The sequence below is a fragment of the Quercus robur genome, chromosome 2 (assembly GCF_932294415.1).
Source record: "Quercus robur chromosome 2, dhQueRobu3.1, whole genome shotgun sequence".
Taxonomy (NCBI): Eukaryota; Viridiplantae; Streptophyta; class Magnoliopsida; order Fagales; family Fagaceae; genus Quercus; species Quercus robur.
Genome location: NC_065535.1, coordinates 11091823 through 11114173, shown reverse-complemented (window position 1 = coordinate 11114173; position 22351 = coordinate 11091823). Strand labels below are relative to the sequence as shown.

At 34.8% G+C, this 22351-nt stretch overlaps 1 protein-coding gene and 1 pseudogene across 1 annotated transcript; one reads left to right on the top strand and one right to left on the bottom strand.

Moving 5' to 3' along the window:
• Positions 1-4196: 4196 nt before the first annotated feature.
• LOC126694732 (protein NRT1/ PTR FAMILY 8.1-like) lies at positions 4197-10187 on the bottom strand (annotated as a pseudogene).
• A 3788-nt stretch (positions 10188-13975) lies between these two features.
• On the top strand, positions 13976-18273 carry LOC126712334 (purple acid phosphatase 2-like). Its single transcript, XM_050411630.1, has 8 exons — positions 13976-14500; positions 14723-14923; positions 15024-15135; positions 15575-15804; positions 16049-16187; positions 16773-16993; positions 17636-17757; positions 17873-18273. The coding sequence occupies exons 1-8, from the start codon at positions 14300-14302 to the stop codon at positions 18072-18074; spliced, it is 1428 nt and encodes a 475-aa protein (XP_050267587.1). The 5' UTR covers positions 13976-14299; the 3' UTR covers positions 18075-18273.
• The last annotated feature ends 4078 nt before the right edge of the window (positions 18274-22351 follow it).

The following is a 22351-nucleotide window of genomic DNA, read 5'->3' as shown; positions in this document are numbered from 1 at the left end:
TCATAATTCGATCTGGAAGGGGGTGCAAGAATTAACATGCAAAAATTTAGATATGAAGCAAGCCAACCTGCATAAGACGATCAACTATATGCTTGTCTATATATATATATATATATATATATGACCATTGTCTAACTCTCAAGAGCTTCTGATTTAGACCACTATGCTCACAATGAATCATTAATTTGTTAGATTGAATGCCACTATTGCAAGAATAAGTGCAGTAGCATAACTCTCTTTCGCAATATTTTTCACAATTTTTACTCTGTAATTTGATTGTATATACAGTGTGATATTATTTAGCTTTTAAATAACATGGCATTGATACAATACACGAATTACAATAAACATTAAGCAATCACTACCTTTTTTGCAAACTAGAAAATTCTCCTATGACAACATTGGTCAACCTATTCGTAAACACATCTGTAAATACAACAAACTTTTGTTCTTTGATGGAAGAAGGTGTAAGTTGGATTTCATTGATTGAATTTTTATTTGGAGGAACAATTTTAATTATTGGAAGATTCCAAATGAAGAAAAAGTGAGACTTATGTCTAATAAGTTGGAAAGTGTGACACAATTGAATGGTGGAATGACATACAAAATGATAGATTACATTGAGATAAGCATGATATTCATCGTTGGTAAAGAATAAAAAAAATATTGGTTGAACTGTTTATTATATAAATGTAAATTCTTATGAAAAATATTACATTGAAAAGTATCATTAGCTAACCACAAAATCAAAATTATTATTCAATAAATTATATTAATCAATCCCAAGTTCAATCAACAAGGGAGGGAAGAGATTAGGGAGTTGACGAATATGAAGCCAAGTTGTAAAGAAAATATTGAAGAGTCTGAAAAAGATAAGTCTTATAATCACAAGTTGAACAATTTTGTGCAAAAAAAAATAATTTGCCAGAAAATTATATTGAAATCAAAGAGGAAATGATGGATGTTCCAGAGACAAAATATCGTGGGCTGGCAGAAATTTTTGTGAAAATTGTCAACGATTTTGATGAAATTGGATCAACTTATGGTAAATCTCAAGATCTTATTATTTTTAGTCAAAAGCAACACACCAAAGTTTATTGATTTTATTATGGCATAAATGTTTGATTGGATTGACAATTCCTACTTGGTAAATCTTGTAAATAGCCAAAAGACCAAGGGAAAAGCTCAAATTGCTTTGTTGTTTCATTTAATGGGTTGCAAGTATGGGGAAAAAAACAAAAGGGTTTAGGTACTCGAAGTATTTATTCTTGTGGCATGGAAGATGTTAGATCTCAAATATTAACTCAAAAATAAGTCTTTTTTCAAGTTTAGGGGTTTGATGTGGGACAAAAATATGCAGTTTTTTGTATTTTAATTAATTTTTTAAAATATTTTGTGTAATTTTTGGAATTTTCTAGATTAGAAATTTTTTATTAAAAAAAATCGTTTTTAGGAATATTTTGGTTAAAATAGAGTTGTTATATGGTAAGGTATCAATTATGATCTATTTAGGATTTTTTTTTTCTTGTGATATTTTTCATATTTTAAAACCTAATTTGTGGTTAACATGAATTAGAATTTTCTTGGGTTTTCTAACGGTCCTAGGTTTTTTATATTATAAAATAGTGCTTATAGGCTTATAGCTCCTTGGGCATTCAGAATATTCAAATTTTGATCAATAAAATTTTAAGTGAGGATTCTCCTTTTCTTTTTTGGTGGATTTCAGGAATTGTGCTTATGAATTAAAAGAATCCCTTGTGAAGTCAAAGGTTATTTGCTTGAGATAAACTTGTTATATACGTTTCTTATAACTTTTGGCCTATGTCATCTTCAAATGGAGGGTAACATTTTCATAGATACATTGCACAAATCACAACTTACTGGTAAAAAATATTGCATAAAAAGGGTTGCAAGTTGATCTTGTATCTTTCAAGTCTTAATTCACCAAGGACAGTATCAACTAGTCAAGAGCAGTGAAAAATAAAGCTCTATAAAGTTAGGGTATATTTCCTAAAAGTATCTGGAATTCTTGATCCATTACACTTCCAATATATACATGCTATGCGAGTGTCCCAATCTTTGCCCAATGACATCAGGATGCTGACAAAATGCTCTGTAAAAAACAGTCAAATAGAGATGAAGATCACATCCATCACCGAAGAGTGTAAATCATTGCTCTCCATAATTATCAGATGAGTACTTTCTTTAAAGCAATTTTTTTTAGCAGTAAAATTTTCTTTTTTGCCTATTTTAATGATGTGAATGGCATCATTTTATCACATTAGTAACTTTCCTCTTTTCTCTTTTATTTTTTTTCCCCTTTCCCTTTCAAATTCCCATGACTTCATTTACTGATTTACTTAATAATGATCGTTGAAAAAAAGATTTGTCCCTAATTAAATGACATGTCAACTATTAATCCTTAAAAAACATGTCGATAATCATGCATTGTCGGGAGTCTCTTGGAAGGCGAGCATTAATAGAGATTAATTTGGATTTTTCAGGTTTGTCGCTATATCTTTAGTAAAAGAAATGATGTTTCAAATTCAACATAAAGTGCTGCATTTATGTAAACATTAATTGACAATGACACAATTTTTTCTTTGTAAACTTATATTTGTCGGTATATTCCATCCTTGTTAGTTGTTAGCTTTATCGTAGCAAATATAATCTTGTCAATTTAATCTGTCAAGGTAGATGGGTGCATCAATCTCGGCTTTATGAGTTCATTTTCTTTCATTCTTCTTAATTTCGTTGGGGGTGAGGGGCACCTAGCTAGCTAGTAGCTACACGAAGAAGCAAGTAGTCCAGGAAAAGATATAACAAACACAGCCCGTACATTGGTTGTCTCAGTGGTGAAAGGGCGCAGCAGAACAAGTAGCTAACCCAAATGTTCTAAGTTCAACCCCTAATCGGAGATTTATCCAATCTCAACCAATGCATGGGTGTGTACGAGTGGCTCATGCATCTAGGATTTATGTGGAAATGGTGAATTCAAAAGGTCTTGCCTTAAAAAGGTTTCATGTCATTAAAAAAAGTAAACATAAATTCATACATATAATATCTAAAAACTCAAGTGTAGTATTTTTTTATTATTACGCTTCTTTTGAGCTATATAAGCGTAGTTTTTTAGTCCATATCGGTCTATTTTAGTCCACTATAGTCTGTTCGGTTTATCTAGGTCTATTTCTGTCCATATCGGTCCACTTTAGTTTAATTCGGTTTATTTCAATCTAGTGCAGTCCATTTAGTCCACATCAGTCCATTTCAATCTACCTTGATCGACTTCTATCCATCTCTGTCTAGAAATCTATAAATTATAAAATCCTAACTATAAAGTAATTTACATTTTTTCCCTTTTATTCTGTATTTAATTTTTTCACCATAAGTTGAATACTTTGCTTTTGTTTGTTTTTTAGAATTCCATTTTCAATAGGAAGTATAAGATATAAAAACTGATTTTTGGCATATGTTATGTCGTACTTTAAAGCAACAGATTTTTTTGTGCATGACCTGCTATCTAATTGTTAGTCTCTCGCTCTCAAAAAGCTAAATCCTTTGTTTTGTTCAATTATTCAGGTGATTGATTTTTCTAGATAAGCTTTGGCATTGGGAATTTTTTTATACAAATAAAGTAGAGTCACACTCATAAGTTGTTGTTTAGTAAGTGATTTTATTTATTTAATATTGTTGGTAATGATCAATTTAGATGTTGAACTATGAGGTTTTGCTAATTAAGGTTGTTTTTTTTAATCCTTTTGGATGGAGAAATTTATAGTTTTTGTAGAGAAATTAGAATAGTTATTTTTAAAGTACTGTATAGTGGCACTTAATCAGAAAAACAAAAACAATAGTGAATCAAACAAATAATTGTAAGTGACATATTTTGGCTTTTGTAATTGGATTTTGATTATTTTCTTTTTTTAATAATTTTTTCACACATCACATGAGTCTGCCCACTAATTTTCATAATAAAAATGCACTTATAAATGATATTTTTTCTATTTCTTTTTTGAAACATACAATACAAGAAAGAAAGTATTTAAAATAATTAGATATGTGAAAAATAAGAAAGAGGGTCAGTTTTTTTTTTTTTTTTGGGTCTTCTTAATTTGTGAGAAGCAAATTGAGCCTTTAGTTTTAAAACAACACAATTCCAAATTGGAAATCCTTCATCAATTATCATCACCCCCTTTTTACTCCATCAAACACGAGCTCTGAGCCACGGGCTCAATTCTCACATGTCCATCTCTAGGACTAGGACTAGTACCCCTGCCCTTAAAACTCCGAGCCACCAACAAAAACACCAAAAAATTAAGCACATTAATCACTGTTAATATCCAATAAAAGTAATCAAGCCTACTCTTATTTAGATTATTTCTAAGCCACCCTCTATCTTCCCCACCAGTTGCACTAGTAATAATCTTCACCAAGGCAGTACTTAACCAGCTTCCAATCCCAATTTCACTAAGACACATTGCACTACTAATACTTCGTGTCCCATCAGTAGCTTCATCGTAAAAGAACTCCAATTGTCCCACGTAAGTAAACACTTCGGCACTCCCCATGAGAAAGAACTGAGGAAGCAACAAAAACACACTCATTGTCGAAGGGTTAGCATTGTCACGACGTTTCTTTTCAACCAAGGCAGCTGAACCCATTGCAAAGATTGAAACAAAGAGTCCAACACCCATTCTTTGCAAGGATGTGAGGCCTCGGGGGTGACCATTGTGTTTGCGAAGAATTGGGACGACGAGTTTTTCGTAGATGGGGACGAGGATGAGGGCGTTGACGGCGCTGAAGACGGGAATGGAGCCTGGTGGGATTGTGAAGTGGTGGCCTAAGTTACGGTCCATGGTCCTGGCTTGGCTGATGAAGAAGGTTGAGAGTTGGGAAAATGAGAGGGAGAGAGCTATTGTTGATGCCCATATAATCTTCTGTCTCACTTTTCCTGCTCCACTCGATACTCCACCAATAAAAACTTACCACGTGTTAACATAATTAATTAAATACTATTATTAATTAATAATGGTAATATTAATAAGTCAATAATTATAGTATTTAATTAATTATGTTAACATGTGGCAAGCTTTTATTGGTGGAGTATAGAGTGGAGCAGGAAAAGTGAGACAGAAGATTTGGTGTCATATTGGGAGGACTCTGATGAGGCATTTGTACTCTTCCACTTGGGTTACTGTGCAGAGCCTCCACCGGTTGTTTGTGCTGGATTCTAGGTCTATCACCACTGCTGCTTTATCCAAAAAGCTTCAAAAACAAAACAGCAACAGATGCATTAATTACTCTTTGTTGGGAATAACACACATTTCTTATTTCATACTCAGTGTACATACATTGCTACATGAATATTAAAATTGTGTTTTAAAAGCACAATTTCAAAATAAAGTGAAGTGAGTACGAATAAAGAGTGTGTAATAAGATTTTTTATATTATTAAATTGTACGTAAAATAAAGAAAAGTTTGACTACACCCACCTTTATATGAGAGTATGATTATAAATATTTGATACATCTCCAATTTTTAATTGTCACTTTATTTTCACACTTAATTTCACAATTTGTTAACTCATGTGATTGTAAGTGGTTGATGAAAAGTGATAGATTGTACAAGTCAATAATAGGCAAAAAATGCCGACTACTTACAGTTACACAAATTAACAAATTGTGCAAATGTGTGTGTTTCTAGAACTATTTGTGTTTAATTGCATTTTGCCTCGTGAAGGTCAAATTCAATCCTCACTATATCATAAAATGGGGGCAATGTCTCTTATAGATAAGTAATAGACAGAATGCCCCCTATATTGATGGAAAATTATGAACTTTCAAATTAATTTCTCATGTTCAGAGTTTGTTAATTTCCTGTTAAAATTTTGTGATAGATGGAAATAGTGAAAGGTGGAGGTCATTTTACCTAGCTATTAAAAACCAATGAATAATATGTTCAATTTTATAGTTTAGCGTAGAATTTAACTTGACCACATAATTTAGCGTAGAATTTACAAGTTATTGAAGTAATAAGTTGTGATTAATTTGAAAGTAATGTTTCATTAATCATAAGTTATTATCTTAAAATTTTGTGAAAATGTATATCGAGGAGAAATAAAAAGAATAAAAGAAGAAGAAGCAGCAGCATATGTTTGAATGTTGTCGGAGAAACAGGATCGAGTTAGAGAAATCTGGCCCACATTGAATAAGACTACGACTCAAGCCTATCCAATGAAGTCAAGGCTAGCCCATGATAAACCAAATTCAAAGGATCAAGGTCGTAGATTTTAACTCACCTGTATTGTGCAGTGTGAGGTAGTTTGCTAGCACCCAAGATATCAGACTCCTTGGTCTTGACCTCATAAAGATCATATTCACTTCCCACATCAACCCCTCTAAAATGGTTCATCAAAGAAGCCACAATGACCTGAAGAAACCTTGTAAAAGGACTTCCCATTGGCTTCTTGTACCGATAATATCTAAAACCTGCAGCCAGTACAAAAATGGAGTCGACCATAGTCGCTGTGGGAACTCCAAAACCCCAAGTCCAACCTTTCTCTTCTTGTATATACACCAACAGAGTGATACCAAGAAGTGCACCCATGTTTATGGCGAAGAAGAACCAGTTGAAGAAGGCGTATTTCCTTTGGACTTCTTTTTCATCATCCTCATCGAATTGGTCAGCACCAAAGGATGAGACACAAGGCTTTATACCACCAGTTCCGAGTGCTATGAGGGCAAGCGCACTGTAGAGGAATAGTGTTTGTTCATCTGAGGCTGGAGCTCGGCTGCATGGTGGTACTGTGCTACGTGTGCATGTAGGTGGACGTAGGCTGTTTATGGAGGCCGAGAGTGTCAACAAAACCATTCCCTGATATATGAGTAAGATGATAAATTAGAAAGGGGTAAATATTGTTGCACACAATTTTATACACAACTAAAAAGGTAATTGAATTCCAAATCATGACTTCAATTATAAGAGAGTTTTAATTTATAGCGTTCGCTCATGATAATAGCTCTTTATCAGCAGATCAAGATACTAATTGAATTTTGGTGTAAGTGGAGATTGAACCCAGATCTCTTATTCAAGCATCAGAGATGATAACTCTTTATCAACAGACCAAGACACCAATCAATTTTTAGTATAGGCGGGGATTAAACCCAGATATCTTATTCAAGTATCAAAAACTTTACTAGTTAAGTTAACCAAAATCTACGGTAACTTTTTCCATTGTATGTAATAGTTTGTGCATTAAAGTGAATGTAATAAATAGACATGGCAAAACGGGCAGATCAGTTCGGGTTCGGGTCGGGTCAATCGGATTGCGGGTCAAATGGGTCACGGGTCAAAAACAAGTCATTTTAATCGGGTTAAAAACGGGTTCGGGTCAATCGGGTTGCGTGTTGGGTCGGGTTGACCCGTATTTTTCACATGAATTTTTATTTTTATTTTTTTTACTTTTTATAAAGAAAACAATATGTATTTGCCACTTGGAAAGTTATTCAACATATTACTTGATGTAAAATGCATTATTTTGAATTCAATACTTAATCATGAATGAACTTAGTTAAACTTATTAATACTTATTCAATAATTTTAAAATTATACAAATCCTAACATTGCTATCTAAAACAAAATAACACAAAGATAAGTAAAACAAATACACAAGTTTTATTTTTACACAATATCAACATTCCAAAATAAATAAATAAAAAATTGCAAATGACTTATTGGATAACTCATTTGATAAAGAATACAAACATATAAGAAAGTTACAGTTTTGAAAATTAATTTTATAATCTATTATCAATTGTGGTTGGCACTCTATTTCAATTTGAGATATACATTAAAGTTTGATTGTTTACTTATTTATACACGGTTTATTTTATGAAGATCATATCATTGTTAAGCAGCACACACTCTAGGAAATATCATAATTTATTTTGAAAAGCTGTTTATTTTGAACATAAATTGTTAAAAAATAGGTCTAAGCATTCATAATTTATGCTAATTTGATACTTTGGCTTTACTATTTTCACACTTGTGAATGTGTCTCACACATATCTACAATTTTAAATCTGTTTTTAACTCTACTATAACCAAATTATCTTGGTATGTACTTTACTATTTGATATCTAAAAATCTTTACTCATTACAGAATGCTTAACCATTTATCTTTCAATTAATTTGCATGCAGTTATGTAAATGTATCAATTGTTTCCTTAAAACTCACAATAAACAATTAAACCAATATTGTCTTAATTTCACTATTTTTTTACCCAAAAAAAAAAAAAAGTTTTAAAAAAATGGTTCGGGTTCGGGTTCGGGTCGGGTTGACCCGCAAAAAACACGGATCGGGTCACGGGTCAACCCATTTCTGCTTCGGGTAAAAAAAATCAGGTTCGGGTCGGATCGGGTAAGAAAATTTTGACCCGTTTTGCTATGTCTAGTAATAAATACCTCTCGATTGGAAGACAGCAAATAATCTCAAAGAGTAAAGTTGGATCTACTATCATCTATTGATTGTAGGCCTGTGGTACAGACGTAATATCATATATGGGCTTTGGACTATCCAGTCCAGCATTAATTATAGCTAAAGGCCTTTGTTAAGCACTTGACCCGTATTTCATTTAGCAGAATAGAATTCTTGTTTTTTTTTTTTTTTTTTTTTTCCTTACAAAAACATTCTAAGAAATGACTCTCTTTTTTTTGTGTGATTGCAAACCTGCAATCTTGAAAATGAGTTCTAAATTTTTATTATTATTTTTATTATTTTTTCCTTGCACGTTAAATCATTAATATTTTGTATAATTTTATCATTATATAAACAAAACTAAAAAAAAAAAAAAAAAAATCCCAAAAATCAGATTCTGTATTAAAAATTAAGTTGGAAAGAGATTCACTTGAGCAAAAGAATGCCATTTAGAAAAGAAGAAAAAAAAGTCAATAATGTCGCAACAACGGTCAACAGTTAGCCAATAAAAAGAGAATAAAAAAAAAAAAAGTTACCATTAAGAGAATTGTTTATGGTGTGGAGTTTATTTGTGGCTATTTGTAATATGTAGCATTCTTAAAAAACATTATTTATTTTTAATTTGTAGTGAAATAGGAGATCTAAGGTTTAAATAATGTTTACATTAAAAACTAATAAGTGTCTTAGTCTAATAATAAAAAACAATTATCATGAAACATACATCATAAGTTGAAATTATTTAATTAGGGCCCATTTGGTAAGAGATTTCTACCAAGGTTGTTGTTGTTTTATAAAAATACGTATGAGTGAAAAAATATATAAAAATACATGTAATCTTATTTAAATACTGAACACCGTTGAAAAACAGTAACAAACAACTCCTAATATCTATAAATACTACTGTGCCTAACACTAACAAATTCGCAGTGATCGAGCCCAAGAAAAGCCCATTATTGGCTCGTGGGTCTAGCCAGTACCCACTAACTGGCAATAAGCCCATGATAGGTTATATAACTTGTCACAATCTAGGATGGAAAGCACTAGGATTTACAGCTTTGTTTATCTACTTACCACAGCATAGATGCAGGAGAAGATGATGATGGTTTTGAAGCGGCCCAAATAAGCATCAGCCATGAAAGCTCCAAAGATTGTTAAAACATAAGCAGCTCCAATCCAATCAGTCACATGAGTAGCAGCAGTAGGAATCGACTGGTGCATCTCAAATATCAAATAAGTCACCATGTTCACCGCAATTGCGAAAAAGGCTAACCTCTCAGCCACCTCGTTCACTGTAATCAAACACACAATTCACCCTTTGTCACATCTATACAAAACGATAATACTTGTTGCACACAAACTGTTTTACACCGCATATGAATAGAAGATTATAAACGCGCATAAAATCATAACAAAAATTGCTTAGCTAGTGATTGTAAAAAACCTATGAAAAACGAAGAGGCCTTCCATATATCCTCCAGTTTTTAGCTTATTGGCAGTCCTCCCTTGAAAATCGACACATCCATTGCTTACCAAACTCGTTGAAAGGCTTTCTTCCTACAAAATGGACATGTTAATTAGTAGAGGAAACTTTTGACTGATTTGGTTGCATAGATGACCTTTATTCTAGTAAATTTACCACTTCAAATTTTTCCATAGAGGGCTGAATAAAGGACATGTCATATGTGTGACCACCTGGTTTGCCGCTCTCCATTGATCCAGGCTCAGTGTTTGAGTTTCCTTGGTAGATATTGTGCCTTCTGCAAGAAATCCAACAATGAAATGAAAAGAAAAGCCAGTAACTCGTACGTAGTTTTTGTTGTTGTTACGTTTGACCGGTATGCTTTGGAAGTTTCCACCAAGTCCCTAAATGAAAAGAAGGCTCTAACATATGTTACAAAAGTTTCAAAACAGCTTTTTATATATAACAAATTAAGGTGAGCTTTTTTGGGGGTCAAAATAGCTAAAAATGCATTGAGGTTAATGCTCTAACAAATGTCTCCAAATAAGACAAGTTGTTGATGATTACAATGATTGAGTGTGATTAATTTAAACATGAAACTATATACTGGAACTCTTCAAACTGCCGACCCAAAATTTTGATACTAGTAGGCCGGACAAGTTTCTGGTTGTATTGGTCAATAACAGTCTTTGTGGAATAGATTAGAATATGTCTTCTTCATGTTAGACAAACAGTACTCTATCTGTCACTTTCCACCATTATTTCACTAAATTTGAATAATAATGAATGAGTACATTTCTAAAACACACAGACGTGCATGCATTTTTAGCCATGATCTGAAGTTCAAAGATTGAGCTATGAAATCTGTTGATCTATGACACAAGTTTTAGATGGAACTTACATATAGAAAGGATCTTCATCAGTGCAAAGTCTACGGTGTGATTGTAAATGATGTGCTCTGAAACGATGATCACAAAGTGCCCGTTTGGATAGCACGTCTCACTGCGTCCGCGTTTTCCTCTTTGTTTTTTTTTTTTTTTTTTTTTTTTTCAGCCGCATATTGTTGACTTTTCAGCCATGAACAGTGACTTATATACTGTTCATGGGTCCCACAAACTCCACTTTTTATCAACTTTTTCATTAAAAATGGGTCCCACGGCACTATTCACACATTTAAAAATTATTTTGCTACAGTGTTTTCAGTTTCAGTTTTCAGTTTCAGCAAAAATAAGTTCAATCCAAACGGACCCAAAATGTAATCTTTTAGAATATTAGACCCTGGTTTTCAAAAGAAGCATTATCTGTATATGGTATTTAATTACGTTTAGTTAGCAGCCTTATTCCCAATTATGGTATTAAATTAAAATATATCTATAGTATTTAGCGTTATACGGCCCTCAATTATGGAATTTATTTATGATACATTCCTATAATATTTTAAGATAATCCTCAATAAATACTAGCTTAAATGGTGACATTTTTTTTTTTTTGGTAACAATCTCCAGAACTTTGCCACAGCTTGCCATGTGAGCTAGTTGTGCTTGGTGGAAAAAAAATATATATGGATTCACATGAGCAAGTTATAGTAAAAGTTGTAAAAATTGTTATGGTAGTAGACTTTTTGAAATTACGGAGTTAAAGTTGTAAAAATTGTTATGTCTTACCTAGCAAATCTGCATTGTGGCTCCCTTCACCATCAGTATTTTAGAGTCGTAACCTGCAAATAAAGATTAGGACTCTGCACGGGTGGCAATTAAGACACATTTTAGCACAAGAAGTGATGATGTTCATGATGTCCACTACTAATTAAGTTGTACTAAGACCACCAAAAATGGCACAACTTTATGTCACAACTCGTCACATGGCGAGTTGTGACTGGTGAAGGAGTGTTTGTGGGCCATGTGAGGACACATCTTCACCAATTACAACTCGCCACGTGGCGAGTTATGACACAAGGTTGTGTTGTGACGAGTTGTGACTGGTGAAGGAGTGTTTGTGGGCCATGTGAGGACACATCTTCACCAATTACAACTCGCCACGTGGCGAGTTATGACACAAGGTTGTGTCATTTTCGGTGGTCTCAGCATTTTCCCTACTAATTTAATATCTACTTATACAATGATTATGAGAATCCCTAAGTTGGTAGACCCAAAAAGACACTCAATCCTTCCCAAAATCTCTAGCTCAAGGGGCAGCCTCTCTCTCTCTCTCTGAGCATTTGGAGCAAAGTCTTAGAAGCATTCCTAAATATAGGGTAAACAACTTCCAAGATGACTCTTCTCTGTTTAAGAGGCTTTGGTCGAGAGGGTTTCATGACAAGATAGGCAAAGAAAGATGAATACCAATAGAATAGACTATAGAGTTGATTTTGCAAAGCCCACTTTCAATTGGGTAGATTATGACGAGGGATAGTCAAATCAAGGGCAATTTGGTAGGACAAAACAATCTAATTAAATGGTCAAGGTCTTATGAGCTTCGCTCCACTCCACTATGCCCATAAGGCCCCCAACTTAATGTCCTAATAACAAATATGAGTCAAATCCAAAACCATTATGTGATGGGGCCTAGGTTAAACAATCCTCTGAGTTTGAGAAGCAAGGCTCTGGCATAGCTCTAATGATTTTTAAGAGTTGAAAGAGATTTTTTTTTACTTGGGCATCCTAGACATCTACAAGTCTGTTTGAGTATATCATATTCCTTATTGAGTGATCTCATAAGGGATCCAATGTCAGTCCCATTATCATCCCAAAACTTATGGACATGCCATTTTAATCAGCCAACTTAAGCCTCTAGCACAAATCTTGTTGGTTTTGCATAAGTTAGCCTAGATAATAGACTTTCTTTTTGAGGAATTTTGATTATTGAGATATTTTGTTGAGACCCAAACCTTTTGCAAGGAGGGTCTTGTTACGAAAACTGGACCTTTGATTCTTGGACCTCCATAAAACCTTTGGTGTGGACCGTGTGTTGATGGTATCCCATCCAATAAAGTGTAGTTTCTTTGTTTAGTGTCCCTCTAAAAGAAGTTTCTACTGAGTTTATCATTCTCTTTGCACATTGTACGTTTCTATTGAGTTTATCTTCTCTTTGCACATTGTACGTGGGAAAAGGATACATTCAATAATGTGTATGGATAAGACTGGTGACCAAACTAATAAGATTGATTTAGCCTGCCATGGAAAGTGTTTTGGCTTACCAACCAAAAGAGCCTATTCTTGATTTTTTTTTGACAACAAAATCAGTCCTTTTTGCAATGTTATAATCCTTATTCTTTTATTTTAAAAATCGGACGTTGCAATATGCTATTAGAGGATATAATTATTGGGTTTTGCACCGAAACCTTTGAATTTATATCTAAAATTTTATTGTTCAATTTCATATGTAATTAATGAATTTTCAAACAATTTTATGTGGGAGAAATTGTCTTAAAAAGTAGAGTTCATTTGCACATTGAATTTGGTTTAGAGTCTTTTGGACTCTTTGTTCATATAGCTAGCACATATCTCTCTCTCTCATTGTCTCAACCAATTCATTGTTGTTTTCATTGGTATTGACCTGCGCCAACTAAGCCACACGACACTAAGCGCGTAAAATTACCTTCATTACAATCCGTCAACTACCCTTCTACAGTACGACTCATTGGATTTAATTAAAATCCGACCCTTCTTTTTTTTTTTTTTTGAGAGGTAAAATCCGACCCTTCTAGTGCAATACAATGCAAAATGACTCACCAACAGCAACCGCATTGCACTGAGAACACTCCTATGAAAGGATATATGGCATTTATAAAACTCAAGTAATTACTAGTCAAAATTAATTAAGTTGCTCAAGAATTAATGAAACAAAATTATATCACAAAACTTACACCCAATATATATATATAGAAAAATCATGCTTCAATAATTCGGATGAAAGATACAGAATAATTGCATATTCTTTTCAAATAGTGAATATTCTATGCTTCTTAAACAAATCACATGCAGTTTGGGACTTTGGTTATTTGACTTACAGTTAGCCATAAGTGTACCGACTGAGACAGACGCAGCAACTCGCCAACTCCTATATGTGCCATCAACAAGTACTTTCATTTGTTTCTATAAAAAAAAAAGGTACTTTCAAGTTTCATCAATCTCTAACAAAAGTTACAGAACGTTGCCTTGTCTTGTCCACAGCTACTTCATTCAGCTTCTATTTTTCTCAGTTCTACCATGGTAAAAAACCAGTATATTCTTAACAAAACATGAATATTCCTTAGTGCCCATCGCATATGCTATAAATTATGAAACAAAAATTTATACTTTAGTTGGGTTTAGAAATTTGTGGGTGTGTGTTTTTTTGTGGCTAATTGGATTTTGGATTGGAAGATGGTGATGGTGATGGGAGTAGTGAGTTGGGACTATAGTGTTCTTGTTCCTCTCTTTCTTGTGTTTTTTATTTTGAGTGATTTAGAGCTTTGTAATGGTGGAATAACTAGTAGTTATGTGAGAAATGATGACTTATCTCTGGATATGCCAATAGATAGTGATGTGTTCAGAGTTCCTCCTGGTTACAATGCTCCCCAACAGGTATGTTTCTTAGTCTTTCACCTCCTCGGATTCAAATTCATCTGTCTATATTATCAAATATTAATCATTCGAATGAATCGAATTTTACAACTTCCTATAATTTCTATGATTATTGTCATGTTGGTTTTCAAAACTGAAAGCTCACTTAATTCAATCTAGTACCATATAATGAATTTAATTGAACTTCAAAGTTTTCTAATTTTGGAGAATTTGGGTGTGAAGGTCCATATAACACAAGGGGATCATGAGGGTAAGGGTGTGATTGTCTCTTGGATTACCCCAGATGAACCTGGTTCAAGTACAGTGCTTTACTGGGCTGAAAATAGCCAGCTCAAAAGCCAGGCTAATGGATTTTTTCTTACCTACAAATTCTTTAATTACACTTCTGGTTTCATTCATCACTGCACCATTAACAATCTGGAGGTGTGTACTTTCCCTAAGTTCTTTTTTCTTTTTTTTTCTTTTTTTTTTTCATGTTCAAGATATGATAGGCCTTGGCAACTTAATTTTATGAATTCTGTAGTTTGACACCAAGTATTACTATGAGGTCGGGGTTGGGAATACGACAAGGAAGTTTTGGTTTAGAACTCCTCCTAGAGTTGGCCCTGATGTTCCTTATACTTTTGGCCTGATAGGTAATTCTATTACATGCTCTCATTTTACTGTCTTCTTGAAGTACTTTTCTAGCTATTTTTGGGAACTAATGAATGTGTGCTTAGCATTGTTGGAGTACTTTTCTTGCTATTTTTAAAGTGAATATTACTTTCCTCTTAATAGAAAAATATAGTACTTCAAAAGTACTCAATGTCTGTTATATCCAGGGTTAAACCTTGGTCTCCTAGGTTTCATTAAAGGAACAAATTTTATAGTGTTCAACCTGACATGTATGTTAATGTAAGAAATTAGTAACTCTAATATAGATTTACTCACTCAATCATTTTATATCCAGGGTTAAACTTTGGTCCTAGTGTTTCATTAAAGGAATAAATTTTATAGTGTTCAACCTGACATGTTTGTTAATGCAAGAAATTAGTTACTCTAATATAGATTTACTCACTCAATCATTTTGAGCAGGGGATCTTGGTCAAACTCATGATTCAAATAGGACACTCACCCATTATGAATTAAACCCAACAAAAGGGCAAACAGTATTGTTTGTTGGAGACCTCTCTTATGCAGATGATTATCCATTACATGACAACAACAGGTGGGATACATGGGGAAGGTTCATAGAGAGAAATGCTGCTTATCAACCTTGGATATGGACTGCAGGAAATCATGAGATCGATTTTGTTCCTGAATTGGTATGCATCTATGCCAGCTTTTGATTCTTCTTGACAGACTTGTATGTCTCTGGTTTGATCATCCTTGACTGCTTGTATTTTGTGTGCAAAGCTTGGTGCTTGCTATTTCTCTTTAATATAACTAACTAATCTTTTTGTTCAAAAGGATACGGTACTTGGTTATAATATCCTTAGTGTAGTGACAGATGCTTTTGCAAAGAGTTGTGATAATTTGGTTTATGAAATAATGGCGATTTTGTTGCAGGGTGAACCTAAACCATTTAAACCTTATACAAATCGTTATCATGTACCATATAAAGCATCAGAGAGTACGTCTCCTTTTTGGTACTCCATCAAGAGAGCTTCAGCATATATCATTGTTATGTCTTCCTACTCAGCTTTTGGTAAATATTTTTACTTTTCTGTTATTATTTTTACTGTCGATGTGAGGTTCTTGTCAAACAAGCGAGACAGTTAAAACTATTGACATTTGACATGAAAAATTAAGCTCATGTTTTCTGCTGCTTCAATTCTAGGCGGTTATAACATATCACTGTGTGAAAGCAACTTGTAAATTTTTTGGTGAGCTCCTGTCTGGATATTAGCTTGGCACAGGGATAATGATTTGGAGTGGTTAACTTGCTGATTTGATAGATTAAAGGGAAGTGAGACTGTCACACTAATAGTTCACAATACATACCACCATATCTAGATACTAGCAAAATTGATTCAAGAAGGGGTCATATAAGCTTTGTCAATAAGTGAAGTCTACCCGGTCCCAAACCCACCATGTTCTACTGTTTTACATTATTTTGTGCTGTAGAGAAGGGCTTTGAGGGCTGTGAGTCTTTATTGACAAGGGTATAGTAAAGTTGCTTGTATCAGGCAGGGATATATGAAAGTGTGCAAGTGTCTGAAACTTTATCAAACTCTGTCCATCAAAAGGTTTTTTATTGAGGAAAATAAAAGAATGAAACTTTTATCTGCAGGGAAATACACTCCTCAATACAAATGGCTTGTGAAGGAACTGCCCAAAGTGAACAGGACTGAGACACCGTGGCTTATTGTTTTTATGCATTGTCCATTATATAGTAGTTATGTACATCATTACATGGAAGGGGAAACCATGAGAGTGATTTATGAAGAATGGTTTGTGCAGTATAAAGTTGACGTTGTCTTTGCTGGTCATGTTCATGCCTATGAACGATCTGTAAGTGCAAAATCTCCTTTACACTATAGTTGCTTTATTCTTTTGAAAATCCCTTCACATTGTGCAGAGGTGTCTTCTATTGAATCTTTTAAATCAGAAAAAGCACAATCTTTCTTTTCTACTAAAGTTCCATTTTTTGCCCTGTCTTTTCCTTTGTAATCAGTAAGAGCCACTGATGATTCTTCTATATACCTACTAAAGACAAGGTATAAAGGTCCTCCTAGCAATATTTTATTCAATCAAGTTTATGATTCAAGAGATTAAGTTAATTATTGTATAGAATATTTTTCCTAGTTGAGGCCTCTATACAGTTGAGAACCCACTCTATGTTACATTCAATATTCTGAGAACCTTCCTCATATAGTGTTAACAATTGCATACATGTCCTGCTTCAGATAGATTTCTATAGTATACTTTTCTTTTAGATTTAAAGAGTTGACATAATTTGGGGAAGATAAGTCAATGCATGTTCTGAAATATTTACAGATTACATTGACTTTTTACTTGGATGATTAAGATAAAACATGTTTCTTGAAGTACACCTTTTTTTTTTTAAATTATAAAAAAATAATAATAAAAAAAAAAGGAAATAAAATATGTAACTATACTATTCTAACAATTACAATTTGTTTGGAAATGCAGGAACGGATATCAAATGTCGCATACAACATTGTAAATGGCTTGTGCACTCCCATTAGCGACCAATCTGCCCCAGTTTATATAACCATTGGAGATGGAGGAAATCTAGAAGGATTGGCGACCGAGTACGTATAGTAAATAGAGGATTTGTCTTCTAGGAAATAATTTCTTTACTACTATTAAGATGTTGTTGTACTGATTGAAATTTACCTCTACTAATTGGATTTTTCAACACTGTAGGATGACAGAGCCCCAGCCAAGCTACTCAGCTTACCGTGAAGCTAGCTTTGGGCATGGAATTTTAGATATAAAGAACAGAACTCATATGTATTTTGGTTGGCATCGTAATCAAGATGGTTATGCTGTAGAAGCTGACTCTGTATGGTTACTAAACAGATATTGGAATCCCTCAGAAAGATCATCTGTAGCTGCATTACGATAAGGGTCATTTTCTTGTCTGTAATAAGCTACTGATACCATGTAAAATGCACATTTCTCCTCTTTCATAGTCTTGCCTTCTTTTTGCTTTGCTATCTGGTGTCACTATGGTGAGAACATGTGTAGAACTACTTTAAAAACTATTGAAAAGTTTGCAGGTAAGTTAGAGTTAATTGTGAATAACAGTGATATTGTTTGGAATATTTGTCAACTGTTGTAGATACTATTTGATTATATATATATATATATATATATATGTATGGATTAAAATTAAATTATTATGGATGTAAAATTTGCAGTTTGAACTTTGAACGTTGGTTTAGAGGTAAACCCTGCAGGGCAATCAGGTTTTTATCCGCTCCAAGAATTGTTGTTGAAATATATCTGCACTGTTTCAGTTCTTAATTTTCTGTAGCATCTTTGACTAAGAACCAAACAATATAATCCGCTGTCACATTATTCTGGGATGTTAATGGTCTAATTTTGACGCTGTGTTTTGATTGCTTTTATATCAACTAATCGTAGATCCACGCGTTGCGCATGATAATTTTTTAAATAAAATACTATTTTAGTCCCTAGACTTTATAAAGAGTTTTTTTTTTTTTTTGTATTATTTATATATATATATAAAACCGAAACTTTTGAAACTCCCACAATTTACCACGTCAGCATAATTTAAAAAAAAAAAAAAAAAAAAAAAAAAAAAAACGTAATTGAATTTTTTAAAACCTGACTCTGCCTTTCGCGCTTTCCCTTTCACGATACTGTGCCTTCTCTTCCAGCTCCTCCTCAATCAAACCCACGGCAAGCCAATCAGACCCACGGCAAGCCAACAGTCAGGCCCACGGCAAGCCAATCAGTCCCACGGCAAGCCAACAGCAAAGCATCATCACATCGCATCTGAAAACCCACCATACCCACCAACAGACATCTTCTTCCTCAAAATCGTCCCCTTCCTCAGAACACCCACTATGAACACTATAAAAACAATACAAACCTCAATATTTTAACATTTGAATTATTCTTTTGACATTCTCACGCTACAATCTCCTTCCCCCAAAACCCAAAACTCAGATCATTTAAATATTATCCACAAAAAAAAAAAAAAAAAAAAAACACCCATAGAGAAAAATGGAAGTCGATACCAGATAGCTACTGTCACCTCCATCTTCTTCGCCAAGACTCCTTTCTTTTTTTTTTGCTCAAGCTCCTTTCTTTTTGCTTTGTTTCTTTTTCCTTTCGTTCTTTTGTCTTCTCAACCTTATTTTGTTTTGTGTGCCTTTGCCTGACAAAGCCTGTGAAGCTTTCAAATTCAACTTTATATGCCTCTGCCACACGTCCATCAAGTGTTAACTTCGTGCACTTGCATTATTTATTTTATCATTTATATTATTTTATATTTAGTATTGATTGTTTATTTTATTATTTATATTATTTTATATTAAGTATTGATTGTTTATTTTATTAATAGTGCTATCTCTTTTAACTGTTCTTTTGATAGTAGTGATTTTATTTGTACATAGCCGTGTATATGTTTTGTGGTTTACAACACCACTATTAATGTTTTATAATTTTAATTTACATTTAGCCTTTTGTTTTGTTTCTCTCTTTGTATTAATATGAGACTTTTTTGTTTGTTTGTTTGTTTGTTTGTGTTTGGATATAATTTAAGCTTATGAGTTGTAGTTTTGTTGTTGGATGGGTTAACATATTTGCTATTGTTGTGGTTCATCATGATTAATTAGAAATATTGAATAATTTGTTCTTTAAATTTGTCTTTCATACATTTATTAAATAATTGAGAATGTTAAACCTTCATACCCAATAACTTTCCCCGTGCATCACACGGGTTAGCGACTAGTTATGTTTAATTGTTGATTTGATTGCACTATAAAGTTTTTAATGTCCTCTATTTTATTTCTTACTTCTCTTTACCACCATTTTATTTTCCAAATAACAGTTATTAATTGACATTTGATTTCATTTCTTTTTTTCTTCCTTCATTTATTCTTTATTACTTTGTATGTTCCCTTGCTAGTTGTAAATTTTGTTGTAGAGGCAAAGACTCCAAATCATGTAATGGGTCTTGGGCCCCACCCGGAACGATTAGCAATGCCCGAGGAGAGGAAATGGTTGCTAAAGGGATTTCCAACTTAGCTCTCGTAGACAAGGGGGCATTTGGAGGGTGGTCCGAGGAGGAATGCCTCCTCAGACGTGATGAATATAGCTCAAACATGCATTATGGCTACTAGAAGGACCCCCCCAATAGGCATTAGCAGTAGGGACGCACCCCACAAACCCGCAAGAAAGAAGGAAACGCAAAATATCCAAGGAGAGGCTACTGCTACCGCATTAAATGCGTTGCAACTACTTTTTTAGCCGCATTAATGTGAAGAGGACCTGTAAACAATGCTACCTTGGCCACCACAACTCACAGAAGGCTAAAAGGGGGTGTCCGATGGGACAAGCACTCAAGTAAAGATCCAGATGATCGACAAGTGTAGGACCACGATGGCTTCAAGAAGACTATATAAGATGGGGAGTCCCTGAGGAGAGGGACGGAGAAAAAAGAAAGAGAATACTGTAGCAGTATAAACGGCCATAATATTCAAACAGAGATCACTATATATTCATATACCCTCCTCGGGCTGAAAATCTATGGACATTAACATGTATTATTTGAGTTCAATCGTTGTATGGTCCAATACCAACCGTTATCCAATTCGCTAAGACCTAGTTCTACGGCCCACTCTCTACAAATTCATTGTTTCTGGGCTCCTTGGACCAAGACCCCATACTTCTTAGGCTTCGGCTCTGAATTGCAACCCTACAATTGGCGCCGTCTGTGGGGAGAACTTGTGCCTCAGCAAGTGCAACGGTTAAATATGGTGGGATCAGGTCCGCACCGAACGAAGCCTGCATACTCCTAACGACATAACAACTTTCTTAACCTCGAACGGGAAAGAGATCAAGACGAGCGACGAGAGGGTAGTGTACATACCACCCATACGAGCAAAAGCCGTTCGAGGGGCAAAAGTCATGTATCCCAAAAGCAAGACGATAACAGAGCTCTACAGCAGGAGATTGACGACTTGAAGAGGAAGTTGCGTCGAGCGCAGCGGAGGCGTCCCCCCTCCAGCCCGGACACCAGCGATAAAGAGGACGACAAATACAGGCGAAGGTCGAGAACTCCACCAAGTGAAACATTCTCCTATGAGGAAGAGCAACATCACAAACGCAGTCACAGAAGTTCGTCCTATAAGGGCCTAGTGAACGACGCCATGAGCAAAGCCCTGGATCGAATCTCCCAGTCACCCTTCACACGCAAGATAGAGGGGGCTGAACTTTCACCATATATAATGGTCGGACGGACCCTATAAAGCACGTAAATCAGTTCAACTAGAGGATGGCCGTCCATTCCAAAGGCGAAGCTTTGATGTGCAAAGTATTTCCATCTAGTCTGGGACCGATGGCGATGAGAGATGGTTTGACGGCCTCAGGCCGAACTCCATAAATTCCTTTAAGCAGCTAACCCAGGCCTTTGGCTCTCACTTCATCACGAGTAGCAGGGTTCCTCGACCCTTGGATTCCCTTCTGTCTTTATCCATGCTAGAAGGGGAGACCTTAAAGGCCTACTCGGATAGGTATTGGGAGATGTACAATGAGATAGAGGGCTGCCGTCAGTACCTTCAAGAGAGGCCTGCCAACCGAGTACGGTTTAAGAAAATCCCTGACTGGGAAACCAGTCACCAGCCTGCGCCAACTCATGGACCGAATCGACAAATACAAGAAGGTTGAAGAGGACCAACAGTTGGGTAAAGGTAAAGCGAAGGTTGTCCCTCAAGAGAGGAGGGACTTCAGGTCAGACCGATTTAGCAACAACAACCGACCGATGAGAGATTAGACAGAGCAACCCGGATCTGCCAGTGCGCAGGCAGTCCACGCCGTGTTTCGAGATCCGATACATCAGGTTTTGGAGAAAATCAGGAATGAGCCGTTCTTCAAATGGCCAAATAGGATGGCAGTAGACCCCACGAAGCGTAACCAGAATCTATATTGTCAGTACCACCAAGAACCGGGGCATACCACCGAAGACTGCAGAAACTTGAAGAACCACTTGGATCAGCTGGTCCGAAAGAGAAAATTAGGTCATCTCCTACACCACTCCAGTGGCTGACAAGGACAGACAAATGTTAAGACACGGAAGGACACCTTGAGACCGCCTATAGGCACGATAAATGTCATTCTCGACGTCCTAGGAAGGACCGGCTCTCATCCTTC